The 14,222-nt window shown below is 37.1% G+C and overlaps 1 protein-coding gene across 11 annotated transcripts in view; it reads right to left on the bottom strand.

Annotated features, from left to right (window-relative positions):
* Positions 1-14,222, bottom strand: part of PTPRM (protein tyrosine phosphatase receptor type M) — a 457,368-nt gene that overhangs the window by 277,400 nt on the left and 165,746 nt on the right. For all 11 annotated transcript variants that reach the window (XM_064656540.1, XM_064656549.1, XM_064656569.1 and 8 more), the window contains exons 6-7: positions 11,724-11,898; positions 1,301-1,594 (exon numbers count right to left, since the gene is read on the bottom strand). In XM_064656540.1, coding sequence (XP_064512610.1) covers positions 1,301-1,594; positions 11,724-11,898 — 469 coding nt within the window. The remainder of the gene's footprint in view (positions 1-1,300; positions 1,595-11,723; positions 11,899-14,222) is intronic.

Here is a 14,222-nt window from a genome sequence, read left to right as displayed (position 1 = left end):
ACTATAATTAATTTTTATGTTTCACTGTTGACTAACTTGAAGTTATCTTAGTCTAGTGCAGAAAATCCTACAAATACTAAATACTTAAACATTATTATAACTTAGATGTAGTGCTTTTGGTATTTTCCATTAAATACTTCTTTTCAGTAACAAGAGGAAGAAAAAGAAAAAAATCAACGAGTGAGTACTTGTATAAGCTTGCATCTCTGAAACAAAAAACTGGGATTTTGAAAGCTGCTATATTTCATTTTGTGTTTGACATCACACTAATTCAATTTAACTGAAATGCCATTTAGTTACTGACAGGTGGCCAAGTGACTTCACAACAAGTAACTGTACTTTCACAAGCAATGGAAATACACAATTATTTCTGTTAAAGTATGTCATTTTTCCTGTTCAAAGGGCAAATAACACCAAGCCATTCTTTAAAATACTAAGAACAATAAGCTAATACTACTTGCTTACTCCCATTTCCTCTAGGTACACTCCTGCCTATCTTCCACTAATTTTACAGCAGCAGAAAGAAGATTCAAAATATTGGGGGAAAATACTAATGACCAAAAAAATCCAGGTCACAGTATCCTCTATTATTTTTGAGCAGCTGAATCTCCAAGTAATATTATTTTTTAAGCAGCTGAATCCCAAAGTAATATCACTGCCACTCTTACTGAAAATTATTCCGCTTTGTATGTTTTTACAATCAGAGGTCAGGTCTATTAATTATAGCATCCAAAACAGAAGCCAAGATTGCTACAACGCACCAGCAATTACACTTTCTCATTTAATAAAAAGACATGCTGTCAGTCACTCAAGAAAGCAGTCCTTTGCTAAACCTCATCTGCTAATTGAGACTTAACAGTGAATGCTTTTGCTGTTACAAAGGATCTTCTTCCACTTTTTATTGTTTGATATGACTGACATTGAAAAAAGGGAAAAAGTAACTTTAGCCAAAACAAACAAAATTTTAATCAAGCTTGGGAAACTAGCCAGGGAAAAAAAATAAAAAGAATGAACTAACCTGAAACTCAAACACACACTGGCAAGAGATGGGTGTAATGAAATGGAGAGAGCTCAGTGCATACCAGACAGTAAAGCATGATTTCATCTACAAACTGCAGTGGCACTGAAGGTTGGTTTCAAGGTCATGACAGCTGGAAAATGTTAATAGCTTATACTTAAAAACATTCAGTCTTAATTCCTGCAGGTTTTAAGACAGACAGTAAAAACTGCTAGCGAAATAACTTATGTTTTCAGCCCTAGAAAGATGCTTACAACTTTCCTATCACTTGTGAGTACTCACCAGCACATTTTGTTCTTGTTTTGAGAGCTGGGCCAGGAGATCCTGTTCCTCCTTCACCTGGTCTTGTAAGTAATACACTGATTTCATATTCTGTATCAGGATCCAGGTGCCCAATCTTATAGCTCGTGGAGTCCACGGGTTGTATGTCATACCAGCTTCCGCTTGAAGTGCGATACTCAACTTCTCTTTGAATAATTGGTCCATCCCCATTGATGGAATTGGCATTCAACTGTATCCACAGGTAAGTTGCACCGACTGAGGACAGCTGAGGTGGAGCAATGGGAACTGGTGGCTCTGAAGGACAGTTACAAAAACAAGCAATGACTATACTTGCAAGTTTTCTGCTTCTAAAACATTCAAATAAGCGATGTGTTTTGTACCATATTAGAGCTGAAGACTGCATAAAAATATGGATATAAAGGAATCACCACGACAGATTGACTTATTTTCATTAAACTGCAATACGCACACTCTTCTGCTTTTGCACTTGGAGATTTTAACATGAAGCTTTTGGTTTATACCACATAACTTCAAACAAGGTGCAAGTGGAATTCTATTCATTAGACATTACAAGGCAACTTAACTTCCAATTTAAAAAGAAAGATTATCTCAGGTTTTTCCTGTTCAAATACAGTTCTTCCTGGATGTTAATAGTATTCCTACTCAAAACTAACATTTTTAAGGTAAAATTGATGTTGTAGTCTATCCTTAGACATAATCAGATCAGTAATTTCTTCATGAAAATAAAATGAATTTTTTATTCATCACTTTTCACGTACTTAACTACTCAGATTTCACGTTTTCAGACTTCTCTGTAAGCAGAGTAAGTATAGTCATTTTTCAAGTTCTATACTCTCGTTAAAATGAAAGAGTTTCTAAAGGAAAGCTGGGGGATTTCTGAAGTTTTTCTACAAGCCTGATTCTACTTTATGTAATGGCTTATTTTCACTAACGACCACATAGAAGCAGTACTCTATCACAGAGCAAGCATGCGTGTGATATCCTGATAGCTTGGACTCCAAAGATTTTAAAGTGAGCAAAATTTTAAAACCACTTTTATTTATTATGTGATGGGCATCTCATTTTAAATTAGACTGCAAAAATAATTGACAAATATAATCTCTTTTTAAAGGTAAATAACAAATTGGGGTTTTCCCTATTGGTTAAATTACTCTGCTGTTCCGTGCATCACATCTGCAAAAAATTCACCTTCCCACTGGTTAAATATATTCAAGTAGAATGAAACCAGGCCACTGTAATAAGGCACTGTTTGATCCAATATTCTTAACATATCTATCAGCAAACACTGCCACCTTCTTAAGGATACACAGAATATGTAATGAACGAGGGACATGTCTTTGCTAAGCTTTAGATTCAGATTTATCCTCTTCTGCTAACCATTTCCCTATGTGTTGAGATATAAGTAGTCAAACAGACAAGAAGCTGAATTTATATATTTCATCATTTTCTCAAGGACTTCAAAGTCACAGTTAAAGCAAGAAACATAAAAGAATGAAACAAAAGGGAAAAAAGAACTCTGGAAATAATTCAATATTTCCTGAGAAATAACAGAATTGCTATTTTAACAAACATGTAATTATCCTACAGTATGCTTTTTTTAATTTACAGAAAGAGTAACTCAGAGCACTAAGTGCATTGATGGCTATGCCTCAGATAGATGGTGTTTCTAATTAGCACCATACACTTGTATGCAAACTTCGATCTGTATAATCTATTAGCAATTGCTGAATATGACATTACAAAACAGCAAACACAGGCATCATCACTATATATTCTCATCTTAAAAAACTAATTGATTATTATAATGAAGAACATGATACAAGGGCAATAAACCAGCATGTGTCCAAAGATGTCTACTAATACTTACTAATGGGAACAGATATAAAAATAGCTTATAATATTGTGGTAGATTCCAGCATATAAGGACTATTGTTTACATTTTCAAATCAGTAGGGAAAACATTGCATTAGCACTATACGACAAACTGATGTCATCATTGGGTTAGAAACATACTGCAGTTTTATTGAAACTATTCTTCCTGAAGTATATAAACTCTGGTTTCATACAGTGATATAGCATGCCTGGAAATAGTTCTGACTTGACTCAAAATGATTTAAAATCAATTTAAATCATTAGGCTGTTTTGTGAACCAAGACATGAAATGGAACTTTTATAGAGCATCCTAAGGCATTTACTTAACCATGCTGAAAGAACAGTTAATTACTTTCAAGTTTCAAATGCTACTAAAGGCTGTTGAAGTGCCATTCAAAATGCAAACTCAGGAGTTAGGTCACTAAGGTTAGTGGTTACACCAATTCATTCCAAGTATTACAAGTACTTGGAATGGACAGTATTTTATTGTCTTCTTATACCTCAGGGCATATTATTCATTTCTCTATGGCCACAATGCCAAAGGGTAATGCAAGCTGCATTATTTCAGCAAAACCCGCATATAGTTCAGTTTAATACCATTAGCATAGTTTAATACTAAAAGTTGTCTTCTTACCAGAGATCAAGACTACATAAAATCAACCTTTCGTTACAAACATGATGTCTATATTGAGAGACTGTTAAAACATAAGACTCAGGTAAACAGATTCTTTAATACAAGCACTACATATCGAAATATGATGAGCCAATTTCATGACTGTCTTTTTCATTTATGCTTTCTTTAGACAGAATAATTTAATTTTTTCAGGATACTGAGGAGTTTGAATCACTTAGGTCAGTACCACACTGCAGCACTACTGTCTTTCACCAAAAGCAGTTTTATGGTTGCCAGTGGGGCAATCTCAATCAACTACCACGCAAATTAATACCTTTATAAAATGGCACAGTAAACCTGAGATCTTACAGCTGTGTATGGTCAGGGAAGGAATTGGAACTGACAGTAGAAACAAGTTTGTAGCAGTGGCTATTTAGTACAATGACCTAGTTTAAATAGGAGTTCTTCCTTGTAGATCTCTCCTGAAGCAAGTAAACAAAGCTATTCAGTACTGTAAAACTCTCCAAAAATGGTTTTTAAAATAGAATATTAACTAAAAAAACCAAGGTAAGTTTACCCATATATGCAACTTTTACACTTTTTAGATTTTGGACAGACATGTGACCTCTTCCTGAATTCTATGACAAAGCTAGATGCTTCAGGCAGATACTCTGTCACCCTACACAAATGGATCATTTATATTAAGTAAGAGAAAAAGACAACCCTTATGATAAGGAGCAACCCTTGTCTTACGTGGAGGATAAAAACAAATGTAGCCATACATGCATGCAAACTACTTATTCTTATGCACTTCTATATTAATTGAAAACATACTTGAAACTACAACTCCTTCACTTAAATTGCTTTGTACTTAAATTATACAGAATTTCCAAACATTTTCTACAATATCTTAACATCTTTATGCTTTGCAGTTCTTTTAAAATTTTAATTCAGAGGGGAAAGGCATCACACAGAGATGCCAGTGGAGATAATGTAAATCTCTAAGATTTGAGTTAAAGAAGACCAAAATAATAGACATTACTTCTCTGTGGCTCAGAACCACTAACTTGAAAAATGACAAAACCCTACTTCAATAGTAAAAATAGCATTTTTGATTTTTCTTTTGAGTCTGTACAGAGTGGGAGATGGAGCCATGCTACGTTTGCGGAAGAAATATTTGTCCTGCAAGCTGATTCACCTTACTAAATAGTAACTATTAGAAAGACAATGCCATGATATTCTCACGTGATACTGTTCACCACATCATGAGCAGCTGAAGTGAAAAAAATGAGGTATCAATCATCTCTGATGCTATGTCCACATTAATAATATCTTAATTACTATAAAACTAATAAAATAATTACAAATTTATACTGTTGAAATCAACTGAACTGCATTAAGACTATTTTTTCCCATTTTCCTCTCTATTTTTTTATGCATATGTATTATTGTGCCCCTCTTTTGAGCATGCAAATTATTCCATCCCTTTGAAAACTATGGAGAACAGTGCCTTTTTGCAACATTTAACTTTGCCTAAAGGGCAACAAAAACCTCACTGATAACAAAAGACATGACTATGATTTTGAAACACCACAGTTCTTCATGCGATTTTTTTTAAAAGTCTTGAAATAATTCCTGCCAAACGATTTAATTATTTAATTAAACAATACCTCTAAACAGTATCATGGATAATATGTGAGCTAACTTTACACTGTTCCTTTACTGAGACTGCTCAGGATGAAAACTTGATGTGACTCAGTATCCTAATGTTCCTAAAATTACTTGTAAATTCATCATTTAAGAAAATGTCATTGTTCTATTTTATACATATTTTAAAATTTAAAAAAAATCCCAAGGGTCCTTGTACTGTACACTTATAAGCCTATGCAGGTACAATCTAATTAGCTGGACACATTAGTAAATATCCTGCTAAGCTCTGTAGCAGTAGTAGTACTTTTACCACTCATACCTAACTTAGCACAGTTTCCTTTCCCAAACAGGATTCCTCCCAAACTCAATTGCTCCGACTTGTGTACTCCCGACATGCCACCTCCCTTTTAAGACAGAGGTGTCTCAGCCTGCACTGCACTCGCTCCATCCTCATCTCCTTACTTCAGTGGTCTAAACCCATCCACCTTTCTTCTTCTCAGCTTTGCTCAGTTTTTTTCTTCCCACACTATGGTCACCACCTCCATATTACAAATACCACTAAATTTCCACTCCAGGTTTGTTTGTGTTATTTTTTACCTCAGGCTTTATCAATAAGCTCTGTGTCTGCTCCTCTCCTTGCCATCCAGTCTGCTGCTGTTCTAACCATGCCTCTCCTAGCATCTGCTTTTCCTTTCCCCTCCTGCAATAGAAAGTTATCCTTTCCAGACAGTTCCTTTTTCCTGGCCCCATTTTTTGCATATGCATGTTTGTATATATGTTTATCTTCCCCTTATTGTCACAGAATCACAGAATCAGGGATAGTGACTCCATGACCTCCCTGGGCAGTTTGCCTCAATGCTTAACCATTCTTTCAGTGAAAAAATTTTTCCTGATGTCCAGCCTGAACCTCCATGGCACAGCTTGAGGCCATTTCCTCTTGTCCTGTCGCTAGCTGCCTGGGAGAAGAGACCAACCACCTCCATGCTGATACAACCTTCTTTCAGGTAGTTGTAGAAAGCAGTAATGTCACCCCCGAGCCTCCTTTTCTCCACGCTAAACAACCCCAGCTCCCTCAGCTGCTCCTCATACGACTTACTCTCCAGACCCTTCACCAGCTTTACTGTCCTTCTCTGGACATGCTTCAGCACCTCAATGTCTTCCTTGCAGTGAGGAGCCCAGAACTGGACACAGTACTTGAGGTGCAGTCTCACCAGTGCTGAGTACAGAGGAGGAATCACTGCCCTGGTCCTGCTGGCCACTCTATTTTCTGATACAGGCCAGGATGCCACTGACCTTCTTGGCCACCTGGGAACACCGCTGGCTCATGTTCAGCTGGCTGTCGACCAGCACCCCCATGTTTTTCTCCCCAGCTTTTAGTGTTTATGTAGTCCCAATTTTCACCTACCTTCCCTTTTATTTCAAAACACCTCCTAGTACGCCATACCTTTCAGTCCCAAAACTAATAATTTCATCTGGGTATGCTCTTGCACTCTGCGCTATCCACATCATGCATCTCACCATTTTACCCTCACATTTCAAGGGTTCAGCAAAATGGAGGACTGCATACTAAAAGCACAGAAATGGTAAGCTCACAGGTTTTGATTCCTGTGCCTGGATCCAGCCTGTTCCGGAAGAGCTCAGATCACTGCTTGCCTTTAACTTCCATTCATTGTATCTAGAATTTGGGGGCAATCTGAGAGATTAACTCCAGGAAGTCTCAGGGTCTTGGTGGGTTTTATTTAGTAGCTTGTAAACTGACTATACTTGAGAACAGACTTTCATAAGAACAGAAAAACAGCATTCTTGACACAACTAGTACCATTCTGAAAAAATGTTACTGCTTCAGAGTCTTCAGAGCTTTCCTGTGGCAAGTTTGCTAAGATGGATGAACTGTATCAGCTGCTTTGGCTGTAGGTTTTTCAAAATCTTCAGGCTGAGGCACACATCTACACTGAAAAATACAACTCTCAAGTCAATTTGCCAAAATAGGAGCATCTGAAAGCTGAACTTCATGATAGGAATTGTTAGGCAACCATAAAAATAAGTCCTAATACCAGCACTGTTTGTAAAAAAGCAGTACAGTCTGATAGATCCAGCATGAAAGGTTAGTTGGCAGAGAGCAAAAACAAATGTCAAATATCTGTGTATTTTTAATTTATGAGAATAACTGATACCACAGATAAGCAATTTTAATATTTTCCTACTGTGTCTCCATATCAAAATGACTTTGCCCTCCAGAATAAATTCTTTGCTCTAGAGGTCCTGAAGGGGTTTGGTTCTATTCCCGGTGTTAAATTTTTCATTTGGAAAATGTAGACATTTAAGCTGCCAGCATTACAGATGGCTACCTTTCTATGCCCTTGCTTAAAAACCTAACCAAACTCCTTTTAACCAATTTGACACCTAGGTTTGCCTTGTTTGAACTCAATAAGCAGTCTGAACTCTGTAATAATCTGATGTCTGCTCAGACAGGCTCATTCTGTTCTCCTAAATCTAATCTGCGTTGGATCTGCCCACTATTATAAAAATTCAACCTAGGGACCATATGTAGAACTCTAATTTACTTCACCAAATACATTTAATCAATTCCACCCTACTATTTTCCTTTTGCTCAATGTTTGATTACTTTTATGTCATCTATTAGATACGAACTGCCATTTTTTACAATAAGTGGGTGATCTGACAAGGCCAATTTCATGTCTCCCATTAGATAAAGTGACATTTCAATCCAATTCTCTGACAAACTTAGATGAGGATACTGTGCAGTTTGAGCACACACAATGACAAGGCACTTGTCTTTTCAGCCTTTCCTATCAGAACAAACACTTGGGTAAATTGAAAACCTTCCCTTAAGGATTTATTTAAATAGAGCAATCAATACTTTATTTCACCATCCTCTAAAAGGCATATAACACAAAAAATCCCCTTTTCTCCCTTGTTTAAGGCCAGACTAATTGTTCACTGACAGCCCTTTTCTCATTAACTAGACAATATTCATGTTTACAATTCTTTAATAAGAGAACATGGGATTAACTGACAGCTCTTTAATTGAGCTTTTTTCTCCCTCCATACTGATGAAACCTTGCTATAATGTGCCTGCTCAGGTAAAAAAAAAAAGAAGAAAAAAAAAATCACATCTGATAGTTTCTGCCATATATTTGATTTGCAAGATTTCATTCCTATTCCTTTGTGATTTCAGATTTGGTTTGCAGCACCTGACACTAGAAGACCTTCGGCTCATTTCAAAGGTTCTGGTACCTGGTACCCAGTGCCACACAACATCATGCCACAGCAGAACTACAAACCTTAAAGAAGTTTACATACATAATCGGAATCTACTAAAAATAAGTTCTTATTTAGTAAAACTATCTCTACAATGAAGTAGAATGAGTGTTGTATGGAGTTGTAACCCATTCTACCGTGCAAAGTCTCTACTTGAAAGCAAATATATTTTGAAAAAAGCTCTACTGCAGTGCAGGACTTAACTTTTTGAAACTTGAGTTAGAAGTTCAGTAACCAGAATGAAACAGAGCATGATAAATGCGAAGAACTGATTCTCTTTAACTTACAAATGCTCAGTTTGACTCTCCTGTCATCCTAGCAGGGTAAATACAGAGAAATTCCTCTTAAGTCAGTTTAGTTACACCAGCATAAATGAGAAGAGAATTAAATTCATTGTTTGTAACAAAGAGTGGGGAGTAATTACACCACTGTTTCTACACATACTATTATTAAGCCATCAGTAATTCCCAAGTATACTAAGCATTACATGCAGTGTGGGTATATGTACATTTTTCATGATTTATTGATAGTAATGGATTTAAAAAATATATAGCTGCACTGAAATCAATCCACTATCTTTGAAAAAGCTGCTAAAAATTAGGAAATACAATTTCTGAATTATATGCCATCAATAAGAAAGCATATTTACTAATTAGCCCCTAATGCTGTTATTTCAGCATAGTCATCTAAGGTTTTAGAGCACAATGTTCAAAATGGGTCTTTTTAGGTCAGAAGGAATGACCTGCAGGTGGTCTCATAAAAGCTCCAACACAGCCAATAGGGATTACCATAATTACTTTGCCACTCTACAAGTAGTTAATGGGATTACACCCTAAGGCTATTGATTTGCTCACAGTGCCCAGTGCAAATTTTCTGAAAGAATCTGGGTAAGCACAAATGCTTTAATGATACGTTTCATAATTTCATCTACCGTACCTCAAAAAGAGCACTAATAAAATAAAACACCCTGAATCAAAGAAACTGAAAAAAAGCTAATTCCTTCGGCTCCCTGTACCTCCTGTCACTGATGCAGTAACTCCTCCAGCTGCCTCCTTCAGGCAGTCTCTTTTCTTCCTTGTTTTCACTCACGTTAGGTCTGAAAGATGCTTCATCATTCCTACTGGGGTTATAGTCCATGCTTCCTTTCTTTGCTGACTTTCATACATACCTATTTTTGGCCTACCCCTTTATTTCGTTTTCATTCTTCGACTCAAATGACCTCATTTTTTCCACCATGCCTTATAATTATATTCTCATTTCACCCATTCTATTTGTTTCTTTCTTCATCTGTCCATTCAAATAGCTCATCTAAGTTTTCATACTACAATTTGTTTTGTCCTTTTATCTTCATACCCTGGTTATCTGCAACATCCTTGTCCTGTCTTGTTTCTCTTCATTTTCTCTACAACACATTCACTAAAACCATATTCTTGGTTTTCGAAAATGGTCTATCCTTCATTATGGCTCTCTTGCATCTTCTTCTATTGGTGATGGATTGTTTCCCAGTCTAACTGGAGAGGTTCCAGCTGATTGGAAGCTGTCTAATGTTGTCCTGGTTTTCAAGTAGGGCAAAAAGGAGGACCTCAGCAACTACAGATCCCTCAGTTTCACTTCAGTGCCTGGTAAAGTCATGAAAAAGATTATTCTGGGAGGTATTGAAAAACTCCTGGAGGACAACATGGTCATCATTTACAGCCAGCATGGCTTCATGAGGCTAAAGTCCTGCTTGTCAAACCTGATTTCCCCTCTACAACAGGATAACCCACCTAGCTGATCTAGGAAAGCCAGCAGGTGTAATGCTTCTGGACTTCAGCAAAGTGTGTGCAGTTTTGGGCAACACAATATAAGAACAGACATTAAGCTTCTGGAGAGCATTCAAAGAAAGGCAAAAAAGACAGTGGAGGGCCTTGAGGGGAAGCTGTATGAGGATTGGCTGAGGTCAGTTGGTCTGTTCAGCATGGAGAAGAGCAGACAAACTGGAGGAAAGGAGATTGAGGGGAGATATCATTGCAGTCTTGAACTTCCTCGAGGGGAAGTGGCAGGGCAGGCACTGATCTCCTCCCTCTCGTGACCAGTGAGAGGACTTGAGCAAATGGCATGAAGCTGAGTCAGGGGAGGCTGGATATCAGAAAAAGGTTTTTCACCCAGAAGGTGCCTGAGCACTGGAATGGGCTCCCCAGGGAAATGGTCACAGCACCAAGCCTGTCTGAGTTCCAGAAGCATTTCGACAACACTCTCAGGCACATGGTGTGATTGTTGGGGTGTCCTTTGCAGAGCCAGGAGTTGGATACAATGATCCTGATGGGTCCCTTTCAACTCAACATATTCTATGATTCTGTAACACAACTACATGGCTTCACATCTTAGATGCTAAAGAATCTGGTTCTGCCTCTGATACAACAAAAATAAAATTCTGTTCCTCCAAAATACTAATATAAAACTAAGAAGTAATCAAAATGCAATTTAAATATAATGAATGTCAAAAAATTGCTCTAGTGCAGTTTTCCATAATAAGGATGTGGAGTTCTCTATGTATTCTATTTACATTTAAGTGTTTCCCAAAGTTTCTAAAACACCCCTCCATATACCAGAATGTGTGTTTTTTATGTGTTCATTTTAATGTGAATGTTTCATATTTTGCAGTAAGTATATATTTAGAATACAATCTCCACAAAGGAGGCAAAGAGCCATTATTATGTTCATACTTTTAAATAAAAGCTTGGAAAGATGTATAGTTCTTAACAGTGCATTTGAGGGAAATATTTAAAACAACAATCAACAAGTAACTAGTTAATTAGCCCGGGATGCTTCTGTCGTTCCCGTGTTACAGTTGGCTAGACTCTTAAGATTTACATAAACAAAATCTATTTGTTGAACCTCTGATTGAGTTTATCAGGCTATGGGTGACATTATTACTGCATTAGCCATTGCAGATCCTTATTCCATACACTGAGCATGCAAATACTGATTTGTATCATGAAATACCTTTCACTATCAGTTCTGCATAGTTTGATACACCAACTCCTCCTTCTGTCCGAATCATGCAGCGATAGTTGCCGGCGTCCCTCTTCGTGGCATTTACCACACTAAAAAGAGCTACAAATCGTCGAGCATTGAACACTTTTATGTCCTTCAAAGGTGCATCCCTTACATAAATTCCCTAGGCAACGAAACAAAAATAAAGAATATTGTTAGTCATATTTAAAAAAAAATACTGACAACCAGTATTATTTCTCCCAAGTTCCCCAAGAGGGGAGGCGAGGTAAAAGCACAAGTCTGTATGTTACTTTTACAGATTTTTATGCTGTGTGAGACTTTACTGCCTTCCCATATAAGTTAAACCATTCATCATGAGTGGGCAACTATTCATCTGGAACAGCTGCTTTCAAATCTTCATAGGTTAACTAACAGAAATATTTAAGAGCAATATAATATTTACTTGCTTAGCTTGTCTTATACAAATATTTAAATTAATTTCTTTTAAAGAAATAGGAAACCCTGCATAGTCAGTCTCTGCTTTCTCTTCCCTCCCTGCATCTGCTACTCGGCATATGCATTTTGCACATATGCAGTGCACAGATACATCAGTGGGTGTTTCTCATGGCAGCACGCACATGAGGTAGAAGAAGCAACTCAGGTAGAAGAAACTAGGTACAGATTTACCAGGCAAATAACCAGCAAGGCTGAAGCTGTCTTTACCTCTCACTTTCTCAGCATGGTACTGGGAACCAGGCAGTTTCTACTCCAGTGGAGTGTCTTGCTCTCAATTCAACATACTACACTTATGGCACAAGAAAATGAGTCATGTAACAGCCGAGGAGAACAAAGAGTGAAAAAGAGAGGGCAGAAGACAGAAGAGAGCAGAGATGACAATTTGCCACGTTCTTTTAGGGCAAAGAGACATGGCTCTCGGATCCTCATCAGAACTCATGCTCCGCCCGGCCATGAAATAGGATATGTGCACTATGAACACTCAAAAACCCCTAGAAAATGTGTAATCATCGAATTATGAGAGCTGGATGGAAAAAAAAACCCCAAACAACCACCACCAAAATCTAATAACATTTACTCAAACAAGCAAACAAAAAAGATGCACTTTTTATACAAATACATATATTTCAACAAACTGAAGAATGCAGCCATTATCAAACATGAAGAGAAACTGGAAAACCCCAATAAGCACCTCACAAAATCTGCTCTCTCCATGAAGGAACATGCATAGTCTGATGCTATGTAATGATACCAGTTATTCTTAGTAGGTTTTTCTGACTTAATGAGCTTCAAGCATGTCAAGAGTCCTGCACTACTGACCTTCTGTAAACCATCAACATATCTTTTTTTCTGCCCTAGAGTTTGCATTTTGTCCAGCAGAATTTAAGACATAGGAAATACTGATCTCATTTTCTTATGACCTTTATTTGACACTATATTGGAAGCACCCTTGAAATGCCAATTATAACCAGTTAGAGAGATTCAAACACCAATTACACAAAATTAAACTCATCCATAAACCACAAAACCAAGCCAAAGTTAACCATGTTGTTAACATCAAAAAAGCAATACAATTAACAATTAATACCGATTCTCATGCACAGTAAGGTACAGTTATTTCCTCTTCAAAAGCAAATGTGGGTGATGCACAGCTTACTGAAAAGAAAAAAAATGTTTGTAAGATGCCCAAAGAAGAATGTACTATCATGCCTTAAAAATTACTCAGTAGTAAATTATTACTTCAGAATTATTTCCGATAATTGACAGCCCCTTAAAATTCCTCCAATTTTGAGCTGCCGATAAACCAGCTTGTGTGATGTGGCATGGCAGTTACCAAAAACTAAACTTGGAAAAAAGCATTTCAAACTACTATTTCAAAACTACTATTTTTACTGGTTTTGCCACTGTAATATCTTGCAGTGAGGATGGCTGCAGATAGCAGGAAGCAAGCAGAGTGGGTTAATTAGAATTCTGGAGAATGAATATTTCTTAAAAGCAACATTATTTTTTACCCAAGACAATAACTTATTAATCCTAATTATCAGAGCTGCTAATCAGTCACAAACAACAAACCAATTTTAAGGTATGTTACTACAACTTCTAGGCTCTTTAAGGATCTTGTGCATAGCCAAGTCATGTGCTCACATTACATCCAACCACACTAGTTTTTCCTATTTTCTAGTCACAACATCAGGAAGCTTTACACAGGCTATTTCATCCTGCCAAGAAATAGGCTAAGTTATTCTCTAGGGAACAACATCCTGCCACATACTGATTAATTCTAGTACCTAAACTAGCTCAGCTCATTTAGAGTGTGAACAAACTCCTCTGCGCTCCAGCCTGCACAGCACATCCACCCTTCCACACAGGGCACCTGCATCCAGAATTTACCAGGACTCTCATGAATTACAACACAATTGAAGAACCATGTAAATACTTTAACAACAATTTCTACTACCACACCATGCCCCTCAGACCTCCCAGCAGCTGGTA

This window comes from Pseudopipra pipra, chromosome 1 (assembly GCF_036250125.1).
Source record: "Pseudopipra pipra isolate bDixPip1 chromosome 1, bDixPip1.hap1, whole genome shotgun sequence".
In the NCBI taxonomy this organism is placed as follows: Eukaryota; Metazoa; Chordata; class Aves; order Passeriformes; family Pipridae; genus Pseudopipra; species Pseudopipra pipra.
The sequence above is the reverse complement of the archived record's forward strand: the minus strand, read 5'-3'. Positions and strand labels throughout refer to the sequence as shown.